The sequence below is a fragment of the Barbus barbus genome, assembly GCF_936440315.1.
Source record: "Barbus barbus genome assembly, chromosome: 30".
Lineage (NCBI taxonomy): Eukaryota > Metazoa > Chordata > Actinopteri > Cypriniformes > Cyprinidae > Barbus > Barbus barbus.
The window spans coordinates 14,966,740-14,993,557 of NC_136758.1; the positions used below are offsets into that span (position 1 = coordinate 14,966,740).

Sequence of the window (26,818 nt, forward strand, 5' to 3'; positions counted from 1 at the left end):
CCTATTTTGGTTTCAGGCTGGTGGTGGTGCTCAGCGCTCTGCCAAAGAAGCTCTACTGATATGGTGTCAGCATAAGACCGCCGGTTACGCCAATGTAAATGTGCAAGACTTCTCGAGCAGCTGGAGAGATGGACTGGCCTTCAATGCTCTTATTCACGCCCATCGGTAGTATTTTCAGTGGATAGCATTCTCTTTTGATAAGGAACAGAATTTGACTATGTTCCCTTTCCACTACTTCAGACTCATGATTTTATGATAACACTGTTCCAGGCCTGATCTTTTTGACTACAACCGACTACGCCAGGATGATCCAATGAGGAACCTCACCCATTCTTTCACTCTGGCAGAGGATGAGTTTGGTATAATGCCGCTCCTGGATGTGGAAGATGTCATGGTGCCCCATCCCGATGAGAAGTCTATCATGACTTATGTCTCCCTGTACTACCACTACTTCTCTAAAATGAAGCAGGGACAGACTATCCAGAAGAGGATAGCTAAGGTTAGTTAACGTGTAATTTTAAGTAATGTAAAATGCAATGGGAAGCTTTTCTTCTATTGTGGTGTACATCCAAGTGAAACAGATTATTGTAAATAAAAAAAAGTTTAGAACGAGAGCATCAGTTGTTGGATGGAGGCAGATCCGAATGGACCCTTGCAGTCGGATGTAAGAAAGGGGTGGGGTTTGTGACATCAGAAGACAGCAGAGAGATGTCTCAGTTCAGCATGTTTGGATGAATTGTTCTCCATAAGATCAATAACATGCATTTAGAAAATAGATATGGTGAATTTCCATTTTTTCAGACTTTAAGGATTTGAATAGACCTCTAACCCTGAATATTAAACTTCAGCGCCTTATTACAAATAATGTAGGACAATATAAAAACGAATGATACCTCAAATAGTCTAGTTCTAGTTTGTTGAGAAGAGGTATTCAAGTATTTTTCTAAGCAGTCAGGCTTATCATTTTTACCTGGTGATACTACAGGCAAAAAAATTCCATAAAGTTATATTGATAGAGTGACACGAGACGTATATAGGCAATTATATGTTATATTATATAAAAAATATAAGTCCATGTAAAACAATACTAAATATGTGTTCTGAGTTTGTCACACCACAGAAAAATGTGTTATTAACCACCCAGCCAAATTTGAATGAAAAAAGCCAGGTAAATAAAATAAATGTATCAAAATCTTGGCAAAAATATTCATCATTCTCTGCTCTCAGACACTGTTGGTGCTGAAACCACGCCCACTCACGGGAAAGCTGTCTAGTGTCCCAGCAGCATCACACCAGCCACACCATGCCTCTCTCAAATGTCAAATACCACTACAACCTGAATAGATGTTCCCTCTAGCAGCTTTAATGGAATTACACAGCCAAACATGTTTGATAATATGCATTTACGTGACAAAGGCATAGCTAGCTAGTTTACTGTAGACTGTAGTAATTAACGGTAATGACAGTTACTCTCGATTGACCCGGTGAACCATTGATGCCAATGTACTCTAGTTATTAGGCTTGCTCGAGATGCGTATGACATCAAAATACCACAAGAGTGATTCAAAAGCATAAAGAGTCATCTCTAATCTTTCTCGTGGTACTTTGATGGCATACGCCGATTGGTTTGCACAGTGCCGATGCATCTCGAACAAGTCTATTATATTGTTAGGGGAGGGCCTTTGCTCAGTGGCTCCATTGCATCATCGAGAGCTTATTTCAGGCCCGCCCAAAAAATACTGAACACAAAAAAACTGTCTAACTCCACAATTCAGTACTACATAGTACACACTACACAGTCTTTGTAACGTGTTTTCAACAATACATTTCTAACATTTATAGTGTGTTTATAAACAATTCTTTGAATTGCCTTTACACAGACTTTAAGTAGTAGTAGCAGTAATACTATGAACTGCACTAATGCCAATTCCAAAATAGTTATTAGTGATATAAAATGTATTTCCTTGGGTGTTTAGTCTTATTCTAGACTGGGCTTGAAGTAGATGTGATTATTTTAACAAAAGATATACACTCTTTGATTTGATCCACTGAGACAATGCAATGTCACATGAGCATGTCATTATGGCTTTTTTGGGAACTGGCGCACTCTGTGTGTGAAGGTATGAACTGCAGCTACTGTGGTTTTGAATCAGGACTCTAATCCCAAACTCTTTAGGATTAGTGGATTTGGCTGTGGGTCAAAAGGAGGAGCCCTGGTCTTAATCAGATCAGTGTAAACTCTAGGCTGTAAATGCTGCTAAACAAGAAAGTTAGTTGTCTGCACTGCGTAGTCAAGAAACTGCTTTTCGGATAATGCTGACAATATGGAGGAAGACGTCCTCAGATACTCTTTGACAACAGGAGGAGTTGATCCAGAAAAGATGAGCTCAGAGGTCAGGCGATGCCATTAACATGCTGGCAGGATACACATGGAGAGAAACAGGGGTGTGAAGTGTCCTGTTCTGCCTGTGCAGTATGACACTTTCACTCACCACCATGTCTACAAGTGTGAATAGAAATAGCGGTATGTGTTGACTGGGTCACAGCTGTGGAGTAATATTAGCTATCACAAAAGTGTATTAAACAATGACAGAGAGATCTTGTTGGATTGATGGGACGGAGATAAGCCAAGCTAGGCTCTGAGATGTCAAGACTCTAAATTTCATTTTATGGTAAGACTGCCAGCTCTCAGGTGTGATGCTGTTGGGACACTAGATGACAATGGCTTTCAGTGGCTATTTCAGCAGTCAGTGGCTGCGATGGCAGAACATGAGACAAACAATTATTGAGCCAGAGAGGAGTCTTCCAGAAGTGGGAAAGGTGTGTATTAAGTAGATAGATGTCAGTGTAGCTGCTGAATAAAAACATGCTCCCAAATCACCTGTCCTTCGAAAAAATAGAACTTGTGATCAAAATACAGTCTATTTCTGTTACAGTATGATTTACTTTTTATTGTACTTATCTTTTTTTAAGTCATGATGTTGCTTAATGTTTATTACTGACCTGCTGTTAGATAAAGTCTGTGCTTTTGGATTTCATTCATCTGCTTAAACATTGGTGTTTTCTACAATATATAGTTTATCTCTGTCTGCAGATTGTGGACCTTCTGAAAGAGCTGGATGATATGAAGCGCGTGTATGAGAGCATGGTGTCTGACTTGCTACGCTGGATCAAGACCAAGGTGATGGAGCTCAATGACCGTTCTTTCCCCAACTCCCTGCGAGAAATGCAGCATCTGGTTTCTGCCTTCAAGAAATACCGCACTATTGAGAAGCCTCCCAAGTACCAGGAACGAGGGGCCATCGAGGCCCACCTCTTCAACTTGCGAACCAAGCTAAGAGCAAACAACCAGTGGGACTATATTCCTCCGGAAGGCAAGACCTTGGGGGATATCGAAAGGAACTGGACCTCTTTAGAGCGTGCAGAACACCAGCGAGAGAGGGCCCTCCAGAGCGCACTGATGAGGCTGGAGCAGCTGGAACAGCTGGCCCAGAAGTTTGACCGTAAGGCTACGCTGAGGGAGAGCTACCTGGAGGATACACTGCATCTGATCCAACAACAAGACCTGGGAGGGCTGCAGAGACTGGAGGAGGCTGAGACAGCGGCTCGCAAACTGGAAGCCCTAGGAACGGATGTGCTGGCTCGTGAACCTCGTTTCCGCACTTTAAGTAAAATGGCTGCTGTTATTGAAAAAGAAAACTACCACAGCAAGGCACAAGTGATTTGCAGGTGAGCAGGTAGTCCATAATCACTTATGGATATGGGCTATGACGGTTTGTAATGTCCTATTATAATGCTGTGGAAAAGACATGTCAAAAATAAGTTTCTAGTAAAACATTTCCACTAATGCTGGCACTATAAAATATAATTTCCTGTTTGTTGATCACTGGGAATGTGGAAGTTGAAAATTACATGGTTAAAGTAAAAAACATTTTATAGGTGTGGAAGCATTTAATAGACATTAATAGTAGATAATACGTGCTTATTATCGTATTAATGTTTCATTACTATCTTGTATGTGACAGGAACATGGATATCATGAACCGATGGAATGTTTTGCAGCAGCTACTGCAGCAGCAGAGAGAACATGCTGGAGATGCTGTGAATACATTTGCTGTTCTCAGAGATATTGAGTTAATATCTCTGGACCTAAGGGAATTACAGGTGAACAACTCAAATTTCCTATATATATCATTTTTACTACATACATTACCACTGAGCATTATCGCTCGAGCATAAACTTTCTTTCCTAGGCCCAGGCAGATTCCTCTGACTTAGGAAAACAGCTGCCAGAAGTGGTAGCCCTACTACAAAAGCAGGACTTACTAGACACTCGAATCATCTCACTTGGAGAAACCCTGAATGCCATAAGAAGCAGTGCCTTAAAGGTTAAATACAAAGGTGCCAAAGTCGATAGAGGAATTAAAGATCTTAACGGCCAGTACAACTCTTTGCTGGTTCTCAGCAAGAACAGGTAAACTCTTTAAACCCTTCTAATTGTATCAGAAGCCCTCCCCTAACACTATAATAGACTTGTTTGATATTTTATTTGTGGACATTTGTTAGCCTAAAATTTTGTAAGATTCTAAAATGAGTACAAAATGAAAAAAAAAAAAAAAAAAAATCTTGTGGCAAGTACCACATACTTAAAGACCCTTTTTTAAAAGTTTTTTTTAAAGTTATTTTTTAAAACCCATCTGTTTTAAAAGTTAACCATAAGAAATACAGACAGGATTGTATACAGAAAAGTTTTACTGTTTTATAAAAAACTACTGTGGACATATACTGTATAGCAATAACATGATCTTTTTGTGAAAAAAGGAGAAAAGCTCTGGAGGGACAGCTGAAGCTCTTTGAATTTTTCTACGATTGTGAAGAAGTAGAAGCATGGATCTATGAGAAATGGGTCCTCTTACAGGCAGCATCTCTGGGGAGAGACCTCAGTCAAATTCAGCAAGCCATTCAGAACCACAAGGTACGTGGCCATCAGATTCTATAAGAATAAATACAAAATTGTAGTATTGAAAAAACCCATTACTGCCTACGTTTTAGATATATTTCAAACAGTTACGTGCTTATTGATACTCTTTTATACTGCTTGCTCTTTTAAGCACTTCTATAAGGGAGAACAGACTAATGTTGCTTAACCTCAATGTGACTGGATCAGAGCTGCTAAGATTAGCAAAAATTGCTATGTATGTTGCAGGCTTTAGAGGCAGAGATTCAGTCACAGGAATCACTGTGCGCTGGGGTTTTATCCAGAGGCCAAGAGCTGTGCAGGGGCAGACACCCCAATGAGAGAGACATCCAAAAGTGGATTCGGACTCTTCAGAAACAATGGCAGCAGATTAAAGAACAAGTCACCATTCGAAAAAACAGGATGCATGCAGCCAATGTCATCAAGCAGGTATAAACCAAACTTAGCTATGTAGGCCCATAGGTTCCTCGTGAGTGGAAAGTGAGAAATTATGATTCAGTAGATCAAGCAGTGGTTGGCATAAAAATGTGCCATTCCTCCTTTCCCTCAGTATTTTGCAGATGTTACCGAAGCCAGCTCGTGGCTTGATGACCGCAAACCACTTCTCATTGATGAGGATTATGGAAAGGATGAGGCCAGCACTACTGCTCTGATCCAGCGTCACCAAAGACTGGAGAAAGAAATGGAAGCATATGCCTCAGAAGTTAAACGGCTGGGCGAGCAGGCCAAGAGTGCTGCCCAACTTGCTCCTCTTACTGTGAGTCACAACCAAAATAACCCATTATGTACAAAAGAAAAAATATTTTACAGTGCAATTACAGCACATAGTCTGTCTGAATAATTTTCCAATATTGCTTCAAGGAAGGGTAATGGTGAAAAACAGTATATCCATGAAATAAATGTGAATCGTTGCTAGTATAAAACAGAAATTACTGTATAAGTTTATGGACATAAAGCTTCAATGGCACTGACACAATTTCTAACCAATTTAAGACTGAAGCCTCGCAGTGTAGAATGGTCCACTACAGTGATTCATCAGATGGTGAAGATGAGACGGATAAAAAAGCAGACAAAGGAGCGAAGGTCCTCAGCAAGGCTTTACCACAAGAACAAGCAATGATTAGGTTCAGATACAGAGGTACACAGCATCCTTAGTGCTAAAAAATTACACATGCTACTGGTCTGGTTTGTGTGTACAACGAACCAGTTTCTCTTTCTTTTCTCATCTTGACCATTTTTTCAGGTCCTATAACCTGGGATAGAGGAGAAATATTGACAATTGTCAGCAGGGAAAAAGATGATAAGTTTCTTCTTCGAGACAACAAAGGAAATGAGCAACTAGTATCTTCCACATTCATCAGGGAGATGCCGTCTTCTGTAAGATTATTTCAAAATCTACTTGAGTTTCAAATCTTATGAGCCATAAAACCTCTTGAAATTGCATCTACAAGACAGTTTTTGCTTGTGTTTTTATGCAATTAAATGCAGAAAGCACCACCTGAACCTACGAATGGAGAACCTGAGAGTCCAAAAAAGAAAGTGAGCCGACCTCGCCGCACTCGTTCTATGCGGCGTGGCACAGCTGAAATATCTACCTCATCATTGCCTGACCCACACTTCCAAAAAGACACAATACAGAGCATACAAAGCAGTCTGGAACAGGATTTCAACAGCCTTTATAATTTAGCACAGGTAAATATTCAAGCTTTACCTTTACTCTTTACCATTTTAGATGATTTTAAACATTTTCCAGGCATTTAAATAGCATTTTCTCCCACCAGTCAAAAAATAAGTTACTGGATGACACTGCACGATTACATAGGTTCTATAATGCCTGTGAGGAGTTTGAATCCTGGATGGGAGACAAGGAGAATGTCCTCAACACTTTTAACTCCAACTCCAATAACTTAGAGGTTGTACAAGCCAAATACGAGGTCAGTTCACCCTGAAAACACATGACGATCAGAATAACACAAGTCAACATGAATTCTTTACAACATTCAGAGCCTTAAAGCTGCTTGGAGAAGTAACTCAATTAGATATACTTGTGTTCTTTGGATAACATGGTGGTATTTTGATATAAAAACATTCACTTCTTTCTCAATGTTATACACAGAACTTTCTCACTGAATTAGCCAGTGGTAGAAAGCAGCTTGATGACATTACCAAGCTTGGAGAGGAGCTTGTGAAAAAACAGCACAGTCAGAAAAAAGAGATTCAGCTGAGGCTTGGAATCATAACACGCAGGTATGAAAGCTAAAATCAGCATTGTGCAGCCATCAAACCATGCTATTGTCTCCTTAAAGTGTTTCTTTGTATGACCAGATGGGAACACATTCAAAAACTAAAGGATGAGATGGCTCATGAGCTGCTTAGCTCTGCTGATGTGAAATCGTTCCTGCAGATCTGCCAAGACGTCCAGGCTCAGCTCCAGGATAGGCTTGCCCAGCTTGACACACCTGATGTGGGGAGCTCACCATCAGCCTTGAAGAATGAGGAACACAGACAAGGCCAAGCTGAGAGGGACATAGAAGCCCTGGAAAGGAAAATAGAATACCTTAAAAGTGTGGCCAAGATGTAGGTTTGCAACAAAATTATTGCAGTACCACTTGTGTTTTTTGGCACATCTTATTTCTAACCTTGTAATAGCTCATAACCATCATCAACAATAATTTACAGGAGAATGTCCAACATTATGTATTGAGTAGTGGAACTAAATCTATCTGTTTACTTAATCTGTCTGTTAACTGTACGTTACATTGTTATGCTACAGGAAACAGGACTGTAGTCCTGCAGAGAGTGCCACTATCATGAAAGAAGTACGTGCTCTGGAAGACCTGCTGCGGCAGTTGAAAGCCCAAGCCACTCAGAGACAGCGGATGCTTGAGGAAGCCCAACGCTTGCAACTCTTTCAGAAAGAGACCAGAGACCTGTTGTTATGGGCCGAGGCTAAAAAGGAGCACCTTCTGGAAGAGGACACTGGATCTGATGTAGCATCTGCTCAAGCCCTGCTGAAGGAGCACCTTGATCTGAAGCAAGAGATTGAACTTCAGAGAGCAAAGTTAGTTGTGTTTGGTCTTATCTTGTAATTCGTATTTAGTTCCTATGATTGACGCTAACATTATTTCAGATTGAAAGATATGGAGAAGCTGGGTCAATCTCTGGAGGTGGCATCTGGAGAGAAAGGAGCTAAAGATGTTCAGCAGACACTCACTAAGTTGGATAACGAGTGGTGCCAGCTGGACAAACTGTGGTCTAGTCGCAACAGACGGCTTGAGCAAGGACTGGAGTTTCAAAAGCTGAATATGGAAGCAGATCGCATAGAGGCCACCATTTCTGGTCATGAAGCCAGACTGAAAGTCAGAGACTTGGGGGTAAATGAAAGAGATGATACTGTGACATTTAATTTCTTTTATTATTCTAATTTATTCATTAAATTAATTAATTTCATGTGTCTAAGCAAATTTTTGTTAGCGGAAGAGATAACACATTTGTAAAGATTTAATGCATAATTTCTGTACAGGACTCTGTGGACAGCGTTCACAGTTTACTGGGCCGACAAGAAGAGCTTGAGGCTTTGCTTGAGGCACTAGAGCGATCCATTAACCTCTATCAAGACAAGAGCCAGGAGCTCATCAGTAAGCGTAACTTTGCAGCCAAAGAGTGAGTATAGTCTTTTATTTGTTTTTACATATTATTAATTTTAATTATAATTGCTTGTTTCTTAGTGCTATTATCTTTGTTCACTCTGGCATATTACCTTTTTCCAGAATTCAACAGCGGTCAAAGGTCATTCAAGATCGATACAAGAACCTGAAAGAAAGTTGTAAATTAAGGAGGCTTGATTTACTTTCTTCTAAAAAGTACCAGGTAGAACTTCAGTTTATGTTTTGGAAAATGACAGCATAATGCAGAAATAATGAATGTTAAAATCTGTTAGTAGTTATACATCAGCCAAGAAAACAACTGCAGTGCTTTAAAAAACTTTACTTTCCCTTGCATAGGAATTTTTAAGAGATGCAGAGGAGATGCTGCTGTGGATAGAGGAGAAGTTTGAGATTGCTGAGGACGAATCATACAGAGATCCAACCAACATCCTTCGCAAGCTCAAAAAACACGAGGCGGCAGAAAAAGAGATGCAGGCCAATCAAGTCCGCGTAGACAGACTTACTGAGGTACAGCACTACATCAGATGTATTGTTTACAATTTCTCAAGCAACATAAGTACTTTGCCATGATTTTGGTCCATTGATGTGTGGTTAGACTGGAGAGGAGATGTTAGCAGAGGATCACTACAAAAGCCAGAGCATACAGAGAAAGACTCGAGAGGTACGCAAAAGGTGGACTGAACTCCAGAGGAAGATGGCAGAAAGAGGGGACAAACTACGACAGGCTGGCCAGCAGGAGCAACTCATGGAGCTGCTTCAGGTACTAAAAACTCAAGCTGTGATCTACTTTTGACTACTACAGGACAGCAATGAAGGATTTTTCTGATTTATCCTTGAAATACAAGCAGAATAAACTTCTTTGAGTAGTTTTTAAATCTGTTATTATGTAAATTTGTCATAGAATTGAATCAGTTGAAATGAGTTATTTCCACAGAAAAAATAAGTGTGCTCACATTGTTATATTTTAAAGTATCTGTATATTTTCAGGATGCAAAATTGAAGATTGAGGCAATTGAGAGAATGTTACAGAATGCAATCAGGGGTCATGACCTTCGTTCAAGCAGACAGCTCCTGAAGGAGCACAAGCAGCTGGAGGAGGAGGCTCAAGAACTTGCAGAAAAAATCAACTCCATTGTCACCCGTGCCAAACACCTGGCCACCAACCACTTTGACTCTCAACGCATTCTCAGGGAGACTGACACTTACCTGAAACTGTCAGTACTCATTTTTTCATCAAAACCTACCTGCATGAATTTCCTGTTTTCAGTGAAACAATAGCTAATAAATTAATGAACAATTATAAGTATATGCAGGGTCAATCAATACAAAACCGTTGCTTTATCCGAATACTTTAAGATGCCTTTACCTCTGTTTTAATTGCCAGATTTAAGTCTCTACAGAAACCTTTGGATCATCGCAGGAGCCAGTTAGAAGCAGATGTGGCTTTATATAGCTTTTACCATGATGTAGACCTAGAACTAAACTGGATATCAGAACATCACCCTGTAGCTGATATCACAAACTATGGAAGATCGCTGGCAGGGGCAGTTAGCCTGCTTCAAAAACACAAGGTGCAATTAGATTTGAGAGTATGAATACAAAAATAGTTTTAATAACTTTAAATGAATGACTATACATTTCCTTGTAAAGCTCCAGTGTGAAGGTGTATTCATTACAACTGCTAAATCTTTCAAAATCCTCCAGGATCTGCTGGCAGAGGTAAATGGCCACAGCCAGTACCTGCAACGAATACTGGACAGAGGACGAGCCATGGCCCAGTCCAATCAGTGGAATGGTCTGGAGGTACAGCAGAGGTGTGAGCAACTGATTGCAGAATGGGAGAATTTAGAGGAGTTATGTAAGAAACGGTCTGGTGAACTTAACAAGGCAGTTACACGGGAGCAGGTAAAAGTGTAGGAGAGTTAGCAGTTTTTTGGTCAAGTAATTATTCAAGCCATTACTCTTAACATTTTTGTGCTGATGTTCAGATTTTGCTTGACTGCACTGAGCTAGAAACCCTTCTGTCAGAAACATCAGCTTTGATCAGCACTGATTATGGCAAGACTGAATTAGCTACACAGAGTCTAATAAAGCAGCACGAGGTGAGTAATCTTTGGCTTGTACTAATGAAATAGCTTAAGGTTTTAACACATAACCTTAACATGTACTGGTTTGTTTCTTCAGGCAGTGGAGGGGCAGATTGAGGTACTTGCTGCTCAAGTAGATGAACTCAAGTCAAACATTAAGCAGGCTGTACGTGCATGGGGTTTAGAGGAGCTGAACAAGCCCTACAATCACATTAAATCTAAGCTAAATGAGGTTCAGCACTCAGCAACAGTCAGGTAAAATAACTATCAATTGATGAAACAGCACAGTTAATAAAGGTAAACACCCTCATGTTGGTTTGCTGTGTTAAAACAAACATATCTCATTACTACAGAGAGCAGAGGCTGCGAGAGACTTTACATCTACATGAATTTAAGCGTGAATCTGCTGAACTGGAGGAATGGATTGCTCAGCAGACACAGATTGCTGCCTCTAATGACTTTGGGAGTGATTATGAAAATGCACTGGTGAGACTATCGATCTGTTGCAGACTTGTTCAATGATTTTTCATTGTCCGAGTATATTTACCTTCAAATCAATCATTTTTCATTGTTCTGTATATTTACCTTCAAACTACTTTGCGCTGTACTTTAATTCGGGGTTGGGGTCAAGACATTTTGGAAAAAAAAAAAAAAAAAAAAAATTAAGGGCAAGGTATTTTATTGTGGTCATTGTTTTAATACAGTTGGAATAATAATAAAATATTTGAACACAGTTTTAAAAAACGTTTACTAAATTTGATACAAATTTTTCATTTGTTTGGTCAGAAATCTAGAGACTAATCGCGCTACACTGAGAGCAAGAGTCTTAATAGTAAAAATTAATAAACAAATCTGTTTTTGTTTTATTTTTAAAGTTTATACTTTTTACATTAATTCAAAAGTGGGTATAAGAACAATACACTAATAACTTAAGTGAATATTTTCTAGATAATATTTATGCCTTTTAATACTTTAACATTTATGGCTTAATTAGTGACAAAATAAATGGCAATTATTACAACCTATTGTCTTCAAACTTTTTTCTCTTTTTTTATTTCTTCTTTAATTGTCTTATTATTAATTGTTTTCTAACATATTATTTGACCCTTGAAATTATATTTTGCGGTCCTTGGCATAATTATTTAAAACCTTAATTTCTTCAAATTTCAATATGATTCATCAGGTTAATCTTGTATCAGATATGCATGTTGTCTGTGATCTGGATCTGTCTAAGTACCTCTTGTTTCATGACAGCAACTGTGTGGGAGATTTGAGGTATTCTTAAAGCAGCTGGAGGTGGGACTGGAGAGGATGCACACCTGTGAAGAGCTGGCTGACAAACTCATCAAAAGTAATCATCCTGAGAGCCGCTTCATCCGAGAAACACAGAATCTTCTCAGGTAACGGCATGTGATAAGGAAAACAAACTAATAAATACAGTAATCTCATATTTGTGTAATAAAAATATTTTAGTTTGATGTATCAGACCTGTGTAGTTACATCATTTTACAGTCTACAGATATCATTTGCAGTTCAAACTTAACTTCAGTCTAATTTATGACAGAGAATCATGGGAAGAGCTGCAGGATTTATCTAAAGATCGTAAAGAAAAGCTACGTAAATCTGAGGAATGTCACAAATTCTACAAAGACTTGACTGATGCACTAAGACAGATAAAGGTATCCACTCCAGCTGTGCTTTAAAGTCATGCTGTTTAATAATACGATAAACATCTGCCCTGGTGCTCACATGTCACATATCTTGCTCTAGGAGAGGAACAAAAGCATTCCTGATGACATAGCCAAAGATCTGAGAGGAGTGCTGTCACAGCTACGGAAACATGAAGCTCTTGTACATGAGCTGGCTGGAACAGAGCAACAGGTAAGATGTGAGAGCAGTCATTACAGGTGTCTTGCACTGGTGAAATGGCTATTATCATGAACTTAGAGTATACTGACACCTAGTGGGTGGCATGAGTGCTTTTGTGCAAAGGGAAAATTATTATTATCTCTTACTAAAATAACCATCCACTACCATTTCGACAACTTATTTTTGCATTAGAATTATTATATAAATATATATAGGCTATAGGTTTTGAAGAACAGGGACTTGTGTTTAAAAATTGGTATCAGATTCTTTTAATCTCTTAAATAACGAAGTAAAGGGTATGAATAATAAGTGATAACTCGGTTATGTCTCTTTGAGCACATCTCACTCGGATTTATATTTGTAAGTGATGGATTTTTATTCATTTTGCTGGTTCAGTTTGTGTCTGTAAGGGTTTGATAAATCTTCCTCATCTTGTTGCCTATTCCTCTGTCTGTGGCGCTAATGCTACAACACAATTAACGATTTACATGACTCAGTGACATCTCTCCATCGTCCAAAATACTGAAATACTATAATTTACGAATTTTTCGGTCCACACTGATCATTTTCCCCGTATTTGTTCCCACTCGTATAGCTTTCCGCTCCTCTTTGCGCCTTGCCCTTGAACCTTTAACGGCCCTGCCGTCTGATTGGTCGACAGCATGTGAGATCTTATGTGATTTAGTTATAACTTTACAAATTTATAATTGGAAGGATTTTATGAAATAATTATTTTAAATTTATATAAAGGATAGCCCTTGAGATGTAACATCTCATTTTCAAGGGGGTCCTAAAACACAAAAACAAAATATTACTACATAAACAAAACAACTGTACAAAACGTACAAATATACAAAACAAAAGACATGCTGAACCAGTCCCTTACAGGAGGATTACAAAACTATCAACATCATACAGAAGCAAAATCAACATAAGAAAACTTACAAACATAAGTTATTTTAAGATAAGAAAATAGAGATAACCTTAAAAAATAAAGGGTTTAAGAAAAAAAAAACTGCAGCAAAAAAGTAAATGATTAATTTACAAACGCTTACATCAAACTCGTTCTCATGCTGTTAAAACTTTTTGATTTCTTTAATAGCTGCAGGAGCTGTTGGACGGAACTGACACCATTCTGGACATGTGCTCTCCTGAGCTGAGAGTGAGGTTGCAGGAGCTGCAGCAGGAGGTGGTGGAGAGCTGGGAAAGTCTCCGAATGCACATGGAGCAGAGGGAGGAGGAGCTGCGGTCAGCTAAGGACCGCTACATGTTCCTCAACACTGTACGCTATACACCCAGTTCACAGTACTTTGACATTTGTTAAAGAGTTTAAACTTTTGATTAGTTGGAAAATAAAAAAAATTACAAAATATTGGTTGAAACTATTTTTTAAATACTTTTATATTGCTTTGTTCTCCAGGCACAAGACTACAACCTCTGGTGCTCGCAGGTGCTGAGTGGGATGAAGGCAGAGGAATCCATCCGAGATGTTGCCACCTGCGATTTGCAGTTGTTTCAGCACCAGCAGCTATGGGCTGAGATTGTGGCACGTGAGGAGACATATGCGCAGGCTGAATCCATGGGCCAGGACCAGCTAGCGCATGAAACATCTAATGCTAAAGAGGTGAGAAACTCCAGAAACTTAAGCTACAATACAAACTGTTTATTAATTTGACATAAATATAAACTCTAAATACATAAACAATACATGTTTAAACATCCTGTGTGGCCATCAGATCCAGGAGAAACTGAAAGCTCTGCAAGAAGAGAAGGAGAAGCTTTATGATAACTGGCAGTCCAAGCAGAAATGGCTGGAGAGCACATATCTGGAGCAGGTGTTTTATAGAGACACTGAGAACATGGAAAAGATCACTAACTCCCAAGAGGTCAGTGCTCCAATAAACTACCAGGAGTTACTTTTATTTAGATTTAAACATGTAAGATATATCTGGTCTGGTGACCGCTTAAATAAATATCTACATAGTTCACAAGTTCACAAGCCCATTTAAGAAACAGGTTTGTAGTTAGACATTCATTATGTTAAGGCTAACAACATCTGTTTCTTTGCAGATCCAGTTGAAGAACAGTGATTTGGGAACAACAGTGGATGATGTAGAAACTTTGATCAAACGCCATGAAGCCTTTGAAAAACTTCTTAATTCTCAGGAAGACAAGGTGGGTTGGTCTTCAGCCTACAGTATGGCCTGAAGCATCAAACACATGACATTTTTAGACTAAGTATAGATGAATGAATATCTTATCATGTCATTTAGATGGTGGCTCTTCAGGAGTCAGCAGAACGTTTAAGGACAGAAGCTTTGAACCAAGAAAAAAGCCGCAACATTAAGAACAAACTGAAAGCTCTCCAAGAGAGAAGGGAACGCATCAAAGAACTGTCAGATAAACGCAGAGAGGATCTTGAGATCTCAAAGCTTCTCTGTATTTTCAACCGAGATGTGTCAGAGGTACAGTACTTGTCATTTCCGGACCAGGTGACCTTAAACAACGAGAAACAAACTAATTAATTGGTTGGTTTGTGATGTTTATTTGTATTGTAGCAAGAGGAATGGATCACAGACCGTATGAATAAAACACAAGACTCCAAAATAGACATGAGCGATCTTCAGACTAAAATGAAGATATTGCAAAAGCATCAGGTGTTTGAAGCAGAGATTCTGGCCCATGGAAATATAATTGAATCTGTCCAGCGGGTAAGTCACTGTACCAAAGTCATGAGTTGGCTCAGTAGTCAGAGATAATCGTATATTTATTTGTTCTTCTTTTGGTCAGTATAAATATATTTAACACAGTTTGTCACATACTTATCAAAAGGCTGGAGATGAGCTGGTGAGCTTGCGTCACCCAAAATCGAAGGAAATAAAGCAGACCGTTTCTGCACTGATCTCTCATTGGGAGGATTTGAAGCAAGCAGTTGCGGACCGTGGAAAAGTTCTTGAGGGTAACCGTGATTTTCTTGAGTTCCTGCAGAAAGTGGAACAGGTTGAAGTTTGGATTAGACAAAAGGTAAATAAGCAACATTCTGAAAACATGCCTTGGTATAAAGTACTGGTATACCTCGAATTAATGCTTGGTTTCACTGACCTCGGTTTCTTTTCTTTGTAGGAAGTGATGATAAATATTGGTGATGTTGGGGAGGATTATGAACATGGTCAGCAACTGCTAAAGAGGCTCAGTGAATTCAGAGGCTCAGGTTCTGGAGTAAGTCTGGCGTTCGGAAAATATGAACCTTTCAAAGAAAAACTATATACTGATTTAACTACATACTGTAGGTTTTGTGTTATGTAACAGCAGTATACAGCACATTGCTTAGTGCAGAAACATTCTTTCACTAAGTAGTTTTCATCCCTTAGGATGTGACTGTTGATGATGCTCACATCAAGACAATCAACACTCTGGCAGCCCGGCTAGAGAGACAGAACAGTGATGAGCTGGACAATGTGAGAAAGCGTAGGCAGCAGCTCAATGAACGGTACGTCCTCCTATATTTCAACTGAGATCTATGGTCATTTAAGGAAATAAACCATATTATTGATTGTTTTGACTTTCTTGTTGCCTTCCCAAAAGATGGAGTAATTTTCATGGCAACCTGAGCAGCTATAAGCGGAAGCTGGAGGCAGCGCTAGAGATCCATGCCTTGATTCGAGAGCTAGAAGAAGTCCGGGACAGAGCTGGAGAGAAGGTGTGTGAGAGAGAGATTTTATAGCTATCAGATTACATGTCTTTGAATCTGAACCCAACTTTGGCTTTGAACATAATATGAGAGAAAATTGAAATTTAATTCACACATAAATGTTCAATATAACAATATTTTAAATATATTTAATGATATATATACTTCGGCCACAGATGCTGTTGCTCCAGGGTCAGGGCTGTGGAGTGGATGTGGAGAGTGTGGAAAACCTTATTCGCAGACATGAGGAGATGGAGAGGGAGGCCAGAGTCATCCAAGAGAGAGGCACTGTGAGTAGACTGGACAGCTGTTATACAAAGAACACATTCATCCATATTAATCAGTGCACTGTGGGTAGCACGTCCTATACAATATCTATTGTGTGTGTTTGCTTTGTGGTTAAAGGCTTTTTAGAAAAATTCTCAGCACCTTCCAGTTTAGTAACTGCTGTACACACAAAAGCCTTTAAATAAACCATTCATGGTGCATTATATGCTGTAGAGTGAGGGTTTGTGTAACTCACTAAAGCTAGTCTGCTTACTAGAAGAATTACAAAGAAAATAATTGCTCTAATTTGTAAAACCAGGCCCTGGAGAACGAGACTAAAGATCGGTTAAGGAGACACTGTGATCTGGCTGACAAACTTAGTAAGAAGCAGGAAGAGGTCAACATTGCCTTAGTGAAGCTAGACAAGGAAATCAAACGAAGGTATGAAACCATTAGTTGCTATTTTCTTAATTTATAGTAATAATTATAATAATAATGTTATGTTTAAACAGTGTAACATGGTGAAATGTATTTAAAATATACATTAAATGAGAAAATAAACTAAACAATATTTTGTTTTGGTAGGAAGGAACGATTGCAAGAGTCTCATCAGTTGCAGCTGTTTAAAGCTAACCAGCGCCTCCTGTTGGACTGGACCCTGAAGCAAAGTAATGAGATGGTGAAGAAAGGCCTGCCTAAGAATAAGACTGAAGCGGAGAGTTTCATACTAGAGCACCAGAACTGGAAGGTATTGAAATATATATAGCTACATTATAAAATTGTTCAATTTCTCAGTTCATGTGACCAAGATTATTTTCCCATGTCAACTTTTTTCAGTCAGTTTGCTGTTGTTTTGTATGTTCTTATCTTCTTCTGTCACAAAATACAATGCTAACATTAATTAATTTACAGTGACTTATAATTAATAATTTAATTTTACATACTGTACTGTAATGTATCATGTACTGTAATGTCGTATGATACCAGACTTGTGTTATATCAACATTTAATGATTGCAGGCTGAGATTGATGCTCGCAGTGAACGTGTAGATTCGGTTAAGAGTTTTGGACAGAATCTTGTGAAGTCTGGACACAGCGATTCAGCAGAGATTAAAGAAGCCCTACGCAAGCTGGAGGATGCCAAAACAAAGCTTGCTCAAGCTTGGGAGGACCGAAAGAAAACTCTGGATCAAGCTCTGAAGCTCCAGGTGACTTAAGATAACAGCAGGTGGTTTTGCTTCATTGAGGTTCTGTGTATTCTGTGAGGTATTATGTGAAGCATAATGAGATATTGATTGGCTGCAGATATTCCTGGGATATGCCGACCAGACTGAGAGCTGGATGAGTAACAGGGAGGCTTTCTTGGTCAATGAAGTTATTGGGGTAAGTGATCCATTTCTTTGACCTCATTTAAAAGGGAGAGTAACATTTCACCTCATAAGACAACAAAATCCCCTTGGTTGTTTTCTTCTCTGTAACTTTGGAAATGGATGCTGAAAGGTGTTTCTCATTGCCATCGCAGGGTTCAGTGTCAGAGGTGGAGGCTCTTCAGAGGAAGCATGCTCTATTTGAGAACTCTCTAGAAGCTCAGATGGAGCAGGTGGGAGAGGTTGACAGATATGCTCAGCAGCTCATACAGGCACAGCACTATGACTCTGACAACATCAAGAAGAAGATTAAAGCTATTCTGCTTAGGTAAGCAGTAAGCCAAGAAAACCCACTTAAGTAGGACATATCATGAAATTACATATTATGTATACATATCTGTATATGTAATTTCATAATTAATTATGATGTCTTTGAAATATTGTTGAAGTGTACTGACAAGTGTGCTGACAAACATTTATGGTAAACTAAAATATATTTTAACATCATTTCTGTTTGTAATTAGTTACACATTTTAATTTAATACATTTAAAATATATCTAAAATATATAACTTTAAATATAATATTAAATAACAGTACAGTTAAATCATTACGTACTATAGATGTGCCTAAGCCAACATCAAAATAAATGTACTTTAAAGCATGACAAAAACAGAATGATTTAAAAATATACTTTAAAGTAAAACCTTCAATTTGACATTATTACGAAGTGCAGCTTTTATTCATCATATTATTACGAAATGGCCTTTTATTTCATCAATATATTATCTGCAACTACAAATGCAATTTTTAGATTTGAAGTACACTTCAAGCACACATTCAATACAATTAAGCACACTTTTTCACAAAGGTCTATAGATCAATATCAATAAATATTAAATGTACTGTTTAAGTAAAATTCCTTTCATAAAGGAAGGACAAAGTACTGGAAATGAGCAAAGCCAGACGAAAAGCATTGGAAGAATCTCTACAGCTGCAGAAATTCATGGAAGGAAGCTATGAGGTGTGTGAAGTAAACAGCTCCTGCTGAAGGTGGAAAATAGAGAGATGACATTCACCTATTGTACGTAGTTTGATTTATTTTACACATCAGTAGCTCTTTTACAACATCAGTTTCTCATTTGTAAAGGTTTCCTCGTGGTTGAATGAGAAGAACTCTGTGGCTGTTGATGAGAGCTGGAGAGATCCTATTAACCTGCAGGCTAAGCTACTAAAACACCAGAGTTTTGAGGCAGAGATACTGGCCAACCGCAACAGAGTGCAGACCCTCATAAAAGTACGGCATTGGAATGTCTGAATATCTGAATATCTCTTAATCTTTTTGTATGTGTGTAATTCAGACTTAAAGGAGCATCAGCAGCTAAAACATGAATTGTTTCCTCAGGAGGGTGATAATATGCTAGCTTCCAGTCATCCAGCTAAAGGCAAGATAAAACCACGAATAAAGGACGTTGATGACAGCTGGGACCAGCTTTTAAGCAACTGCAAGGAAAAGAAGTTACGTTTACTGCAAGCATATCAGGTACAGCATGCTAAAACTCAAGCTCAAGGCATAAGTGCGCACCACACTGAAAATGATTTTTCCTTGAATCTACATGATATTATGTAGAGGTGCTGCTTAAACATTGTTCCCTGACAATGAATAATAGATACACCAACATGTCTTCACGACTTTCAGACAAAGCTAATTCAGATTTACTAATGCCGGTCTGAAATATCATCTTGGATAATGTGATTTCCTTCAAGGCGTTGCAGTTCCAGCGCTCTTTGGATGACATTGAGGAGTGGCTTGGGACAGTAGAGGTAGAAGTGGCGAATAAGGACTACAGTAATGACCTGGCCTCAGTTAGTAGGCTGCTTAAGGCCCTGCAGGGTCTGGAGGAAATGGTAGATGCACACATGGAGAAGGTCCAGGGGCTGGTGGACACAGCTAAAGGCTTCAGCTCTCAAGGCAACTTCCTTGCAGAAAATATACAACAGAGGGTTTGGGAGGTGGTCAACAGGTAAATTTTTGTTCAGCCTTAATTTCATTTTACTGTAGAATGTTTAGTGTGTCCTTCACATGGATTTGAATGACGTTTAAATGTGGTAGAAGTCCATAGTCCAAATCCTGTGGGCACAAAAACTGATAATGACGAAAGTAAATGATTTGATAAGCTCTTATGTACAGGGATTATTCGATAAGCGTTATTTACAAGTGAGCAATACTGACGTTCCAAGATTAAACATTAATATGGCCACTATTCATGAGCTTTGGAATGTCAGTCAATGATCAGTCAGTCACACTACATAATTGCTGTGTCATACTACATGTAATCCCATAGCATGTGGTATTACGTTTTTTTTCATCTGATTGACAGACTAAGTGGAAAACACTGACATTTAATAATTTCTCTCAGGTATAATGGACTGGCTGAGCCACTTCAGGCCCGCAGGGAAACTCTGGAGTCATGGCAGCTGCTGTTCCAGTTCTACAGGGACTTAGAGGATGAGCTGCTGTGGATTCAGGACAAGCTGCAGGCCACAACCACAAAAGACTGGGGCACTTCCCAGCAGAGTATACAAGCCATAGTCAAAAAACATCAGGTTAGTCTGGTCCATTACTGAATGCATGTTTAAACTGGTGCTTCAAAACCCTGGTAGATTTTTATTCTGCTCTGCTTTAATAAACTGCTGTTTTGTTTTGTTACAAGACTCGTCAGCAAGCACAAAGAGTCATTTCTGATAAGCTGATATCTTTTCTTATAGGTTATGATGCAGGAAATTGGGAGTCGAACCCCTCTAATAATGGCTGTGCAGGAGGCAGGACAGAACCTGGTGCGAGGACGACACTTTGCATCACGTGAGATCAGTGAAAAACTTGCTGAGTTAAAAAAGAACTTTGACACTTTGAAGAAAGAGTCAACGAATAAGGATCGCCTGCTTCAACAAGCACTGAAAATCCAGACCTTTCTCTCAGAGGTGTGTAACCAGTTCACACTGTAATCTGATTCACATACATATTATTAAATCTGATGTCTGATGTCTCTTCATAATGACCCAGGTTTCCCAACTGGAGCAATGGATGGAGGAGCAGAGGCCTGTATTAGAGTCCAAGGACTATGGAAAGAGCGAGGAGGCCACAGAAGCTTTCCTCAGGAAACTAGACACAGTTGACCTGGAGTTGGAAAGCCAGCGTGGAAAAGTAGAAGCACTCCTGAAAACTGGCACTGATCTAGAAAAGTCCCAACATCCCAACAGGTACAGTTTTTGGGTCATGATAGCATTGTTTAATTGAGCTAATTGCTGATTTTTGTAATAGCTTTGCTAGCAGTGAAAAACTTCTCTCAGTATTATCAATGTTGAAAACAGTTGCACTGTCTAATATGTTGGTGGAAACAGTGATACTGTTTTTTAGGATCTTTTGGATAATAGAAAGTTAAAATAAACAGCATCTGTTTGAAGTAGAAATCTTTACATTAAATCTTTAACATAAAAAATATCTTTACTGTCACTTCTGATCAAATGACCAAAAACTTTACCGACCCCAAACTTTTGAATGGTAGCTTTGAAGCTGAAAACCTCAAATAACAATGTTTTGAATTTATAATGTGTCTTTGCAGTCATTTAGTGAGCGAGAGCCTTGAAGATATGCATGGTAGGTTTGAAACACTACTGCAACTGTCTGCTCAACGTCGCACAGAGTTGGAGAATCAGTACAATCTCTATGTATTTGAGAGAGAAGCCACAGACCTACAGAACTGGCTCCTTTCTCGCAAAACCACAACAGAGTCTGATGACTTTGGACAAGATCTGGAAGGGGTGGAGGTAGGATTGTCTCAAACACAGATTAGAAGGATTAGAAATCATATTACATTCATATACTCTAACTCTATCATGGTAACTTATAAAAAGATCCTTAGCACTTGTCAGACTTTACAACCTTCTTAGCTGTAAGAACTATTTTAATCATCAAAATTGTTTTTGAATCAACTTGCTTGCTCTTGTTAGGCACTGCAGAAGAAGTTTGAGGATTTTGCAGAAGAGGTTGGTACTCTGGGCCAGAATAAGCTGAGTACGGCCCAAAAGCTGAAGCAGACGGTGCAGTCATCAGAGGCACAGAAGAAAGAGAGAGATCTACTCAAGCTCTGGGAGGATTTAAATAAGGCTATGAAAGCAAGAGCAGGGGTAATATTAAAAAAATACAACAACAGCAACTCTTCTAAGGCAGCTCACTGTTTCTATGAGTGATATTGCAAATTGAGCCACTTCTTAGAGTTAAAAGGAAATGTTTTGACAGAACCTGCGCTCTGCTCGAGAGGTTCACCAGTTTGACCATGACTTGGATGAGCTTAGGAGCTGGATGAATGAGAAAGAGGTGGCTCTGGACTCCGAGGAGCAGGAGAATGACCTGCTCAGTGTCCAAGCTCTCATTCGCCAACATGAAGGCTTGGAGGTACCCAATATTCATACGCACTTGTTGCTGTCAGCCTAATGTTCAATTTAAAGCATTTAAACTACCACAGGTGGATTTTTAAAATAGTACAACCATCTGTTTCATCAGAGAGACCTTGCAGTGATAGAAGAAGAGGTGTCTCGTCGAAAAGAGGAAGGCAAAGCTCTGGTCCGCAAGTGTCCTCGAGTGAGGGACAGTTTGAGCGTGAGCCTGCAGGAGGTGGAGGAGATCTGGAGCAGCCTGCTGGAAAAGGCCAACCAGCGCAGACAAAGACTCCAACAGGCAGAGGCTGTTCAGAGATATCTGACTGAATGGAGAGAGCTGATGTATGCTATATTTTCTTTCTCTCTCTCTCTCACTGTTTTTCATGTGTTGTTCCACAGTTTTACACTGATGTTGTTGATTGTGTCTTAGGGGCTGGCTTAAGGAGACACTGTCTCTAGTGACAGGTGAGGGGGTTGGAGGTGAGGTTAAAGACCTGGAGCAGCTCATTAAAAGGCACGAAGAGTACCGCACACAGATTGACAGGCAATTAGACAAATCAGAAATGGTTAAAAACGAAGGGAGACGTCTGATGGAAGAGGGGAACTTCATGAGTCACGAGGTATGACACTCACGCCTAAAGGCTGTAATACAATACACAACTTTTGCCCTGATTTTCAGTCAGGACGAGTTGATGCTAATTTCACCTCATTTCAGGGGGGGTATTCAGGTGTATTAAGAAAAAGCTCAAAGCAAGCAAAACGTGATTGACATATACAGTGTTCATTGTGACCCTTCTTATAAAAGCATTATGTTGGTCAAAGGAGATGAAAATAAACCTGTAAAAAGTATGTGAAATCATTATATGTATGTGCAGCTGGAGGACCGTCTAGCTGAGCTCCAGGACCTGGAAGAGCGAGTGCTGGAAGTCTGGGCCGAAAGGAGAGCTCAATATCAGGAAGACCTTGAACTGCAGCAGCTGCAGAGAGAGCTGGAGCAGGCCGAGCACTGGCTCAACACTTATGAGTGTGCGCTCAAAGCAGAGGACTATGGGGTGGGAAAATTTTGGGAAATTTTTTATATATTTGTAGGCAGCATAAGACTCCCTTTAGCTTGAAAAACAGCTTCATCAAATCTAACTGTACTGAATTTGTGGCCAGGACTCCGTTTCAGATGTTCTGGAGTTGATGAAGAAGCAGGAGGATCTGGAGGCCATGATTCAAGCTCAGAGTGAGAGATTTAATGCCCTTCAAGCCAGAAGAATACAGGTAAAAGTATAAAATAGCTCACTCGTATTAGCATTACTCAATTTTTACTTGCATATTTGCATCACTTCTCAGAAAAGTGTTTCAAAAACAGGACAAAGGATAGAAACTGTTTTGATTCACCTTTTTGCAATTTCTCTGCTCTTTCTTTGGTGTCCCAGAGGGAAATTAAAATAAAAGAAATTCAGAGCGGTGGCAGTAGGGACAAACCCGTTCGTGTAACTTCCCTAAAGCGAAAGCCATCTGAGCAACCAGCTTTGCTCCCACGTTCCTCGCTGACCAGTCCTGTCCTAAGGAACAGCGATGGAAAGAGTGATAATTCATCCACACCCTCCCGAGTCCCTACAGCCAGGTCTGCCATCCCGCGGAGAAGCAGCAGCGGTAAAAATGAATCCTCTGTGGTGTCAAGAGTAGCATCAGGCCTCAGGAGAAACAGCAGCAGCGACAGTGATACCGTAACTGCCCCCGACAAACCATCCACCTCTGTTCTAGACAGCCCAGAATCCGCCTCAGAAATTTCCAGTGCTGTTTACAAACCCCATTATTTACACACTGCCCCCAAGATTGACCATACCACATCTGAAGATGAGGTCGATACTCCGAGACAGACCGAACCCTCCGTCAATGTCATTACTAAACCAAAGATCACTCCTAGGTGTCTGAAACCATCAACCCCTGATAAACAGATGTTGGGTCCTCCAACGTCAAAACCCCCTGAGCCACCTTCCAAAGATGAAGAAATGGTGGACAACCAAACCTCAGAGGATAAAAGCCTTCTTTCATCCAACCCACCAGAAAAGCCTCAGTCATCTCCACCATCTTCCCTTTCAGACCCAGAAGTACAAACATCCACTTCTACTGAATCGCCAATAGGGATGACTGTTGCCACCCAGGTAAATGCTATTTAAGTGCTTTTCTTTTTAGATTCCACCTTTTTTTGGTCTATAATTTATATACTTTTCTAGATCAGAGCAGGACGTGCCAAAATGGAGGGTACCTTGGAGATTAAACTGAAGCAAGGAGGAAATAAAGTAAGCTTTCCAACCAACACCAATGGTGATATTGATTAAAAAGCTTTATCTGACATCCTTAGCCCCACTTCTTTGTTTATAGTGTGGTTTTGTTTCTATAAGAGTACTTAATGGTGTAGCATTGATCTGTTGGTTTGGATCAGGGCTTGGATCACTGGGAAACAGTCTATGCGCTACTGGAAGAGGAGACACTCAATCTGTTTAAAGACCAAGATGCCGCCAGTGAGGTATGAGTCTACACACACAACATAGTCTCACACACACTTGGCTAGACACGCTAGTGAAAGAGGGACTCAGTGAGAGCTATGTTTATTATTAATTAACTATATATCCAGACAGGCAAGGCAATTATTTTTGCAGACAACCCTGCATCTGTGAGTCCACCACATGATGACAATAATTATATCAATTCAAGGAGATGTTTTTGTGGTTGACTTTGTGGACTCTGATTATTTTTCTCTTTAATCCATGTCATTTAATACAGAACTGTACACGCTGGCCGCCGATTACATTGGCTGAAGCAGTCTGTAAAGACAATCCGTACTACAGGAGAAAGGAGAACACATTCAAAATCATGTGAGTTATGATTCACACCACCTGGCATTGTGAAAGAAACATCTGCTCACGTGTCAGATGAAAACAAATCTATAATCTGTTTGACTCTCTGGTTTAGGTTGAGCGATGGCAGTCACTATCTGTTTGCCGCCTCTTCTCAAGAAGAACAGCAAAAGTGGTTGAAGGAGCTTCAGAACTGTACAAATTCAACGGTGTCCTCAGAAAGTCCTGGGTAAAATTATATAAACAACAATAATGAATGACAACTACAATTATGATGAACAACAAAAATATATATACATACACATACTACCATTCAAGTTTGTAATCTGTAAGATTTTTTTTAATGTTTATGAAAGACCTCTTATGCTTACCAAGGTGGCAGTTTATTTTATCATAATTACAGTGGAATGTACATATTGTATATATATATATATATATATATGTATATATTTTTTTCAGCAGCCATTAATCCAGTCTTAAGTGTCACATGATCCTTCTGAAAACATTGTCTGATTTGCTGCTCAACAAACATTTCTTTTCAGGATTCTTTGATTTGAAATACAAATCTTTTGTAAGATTACAGATATCGTTATTGTCACTTTAATATATTTGTGTAAGTATTAATTTTATTAATAAAAAATAAAAAAATACTTACCTTACTATGAGCAGTGGTGTACACATTATCAGAACTGCTTTTCTGCTTATTTGGGGGGAGAACATACTCAGTGATGTGTATATATACAATGTATATAAACATTTAAAAAATGGAAATGATATCATAGAGGAGTTTTGCTAGCCCCCATGACAGTATGCCAAGGTCAGTAAGTCGCTTATAAAATAATATGACCTTTTTAAGACAAGGCAAGGTTACTTCAGATTGTAAAATGTCACATGATTCTAACCCAAAAATGTAATATTTATGAATTAGTAATTATTTGACTGAGATGTGCACACTCACATATTCTTAAATGTGTATGGAAAATATATTCACTTAGCTGGACATCATTTGATTTATTAAACATTTATATTTGAAACTTTTTTTGACTTTTTGGTTTTTCACTTGAATAATTACTTTATTTCTTTATTTATTCAGTTCCTGAATAAATCAGAATATTGGACAACTAGGTTTTCTCACATGCTCGTATGATTGTCATGTTTGTCTCCACACAGAATTAACACAGAAGCAAGTAGAGAAAGCACAGAGCAGTGTGAGTCTGTGCCAGCCGACACATCTGACACACAAGATTCCACCACAAAGTCGAACCAGGAAAAGGGTGAGAGAACAAACAGAGCCTGAGTACTTCTGTGCATTTATGTCTGCCAATGTGTGTGCTTCTGCTTAACACTTACTGTGGATTTGTATTAACAGAAGACTCCACAGAGAGCTGTGAGACCGAGAGAGAGCCGCCACCTAAACCTCCCCACACTTATTACAACAAACACCGCTATCCTGAAGGAGGAGAGAGCCAAGACTCAGGTGAAATCTCATACCTGCTATGAGTCATGCATCTCAAAGTGTGGCTGTAAAATATAATTACTGAAGAGTAATTAGTCTCCAGTACCAGGGCTTGGACTGTAATAATAAATGACTTTCAAATGC

General features: G+C 39.3%; 1 protein-coding gene across 1 annotated transcript; it reads left to right on the plus strand.

Annotated features, from left to right (window-relative positions):
* Nucleotides 1-26,818, plus strand: LOC306850106 (spectrin beta chain, non-erythrocytic 5-like). The gene is made up of 66 exons (XM_079385549.1): nt 1-165; nt 271-499; nt 3,095-3,729; nt 4,026-4,164; nt 4,254-4,474; nt 4,822-4,975; nt 5,207-5,407; nt 5,529-5,735; nt 5,972-6,116; nt 6,222-6,355; nt 6,467-6,670; nt 6,760-6,912; nt 7,095-7,225; nt 7,304-7,555; nt 7,752-8,039; nt 8,109-8,352; nt 8,502-8,641; nt 8,749-8,848; nt 8,983-9,153; nt 9,242-9,406; nt 9,634-9,860; nt 10,031-10,217; nt 10,351-10,551; nt 10,635-10,748; nt 10,831-10,988; nt 11,087-11,219; nt 11,988-12,133; nt 12,298-12,412; nt 12,504-12,614; nt 13,705-13,884; nt 14,023-14,226; nt 14,339-14,488; nt 14,673-14,777; nt 14,876-15,067; nt 15,161-15,313; nt 15,435-15,626; nt 15,726-15,821; nt 15,974-16,092; nt 16,188-16,302; nt 16,470-16,583; nt 16,880-17,001; nt 17,146-17,308; nt 17,580-17,768; nt 17,866-17,943; nt 18,083-18,255; nt 18,860-18,950; nt 19,077-19,223; nt 19,332-19,469; nt 19,694-19,950; nt 20,347-20,533; nt 20,696-20,908; nt 20,991-21,187; nt 21,550-21,754; nt 21,938-22,114; nt 22,227-22,382; nt 22,491-22,708; nt 22,797-22,986; nt 23,242-23,418; nt 23,525-23,632; nt 23,791-24,522; nt 24,595-24,660; nt 24,804-24,887; nt 25,145-25,236; nt 25,334-25,447; nt 26,389-26,492; nt 26,588-26,818. Exons 2-66 carry the CDS (start codon nt 314-316, stop codon nt 26,716-26,718), a joined length of 11,391 nt encoding a protein of 3,796 aa, XP_079241675.1. The 5' UTR covers nt 1-165; nt 271-313; the 3' UTR covers nt 26,719-26,818.

Excerpts from the sequence above, each read along its gene's own strand:
- LOC306850106 (XM_079385549.1), top strand. The coding sequence starts at position 314 with ATGAGGAACCTCACCCATTCTTTCACTCTGGCAGAGGATGAGTTTGGT. Across the intron at positions 11,220-11,987 it reads GTGATTATGAAAATGCACTG|CAACTGTGTGGGAGATTTGA; the intron begins GTGAGACTATCG and ends GTTTCATGACAG. Across the intron at positions 15,822-15,973 it reads TCAGAGGCTCAGGTTCTGGA|GATGTGACTGTTGATGATGC; the intron begins GTAAGTCTGGCG and ends TTCATCCCTTAG.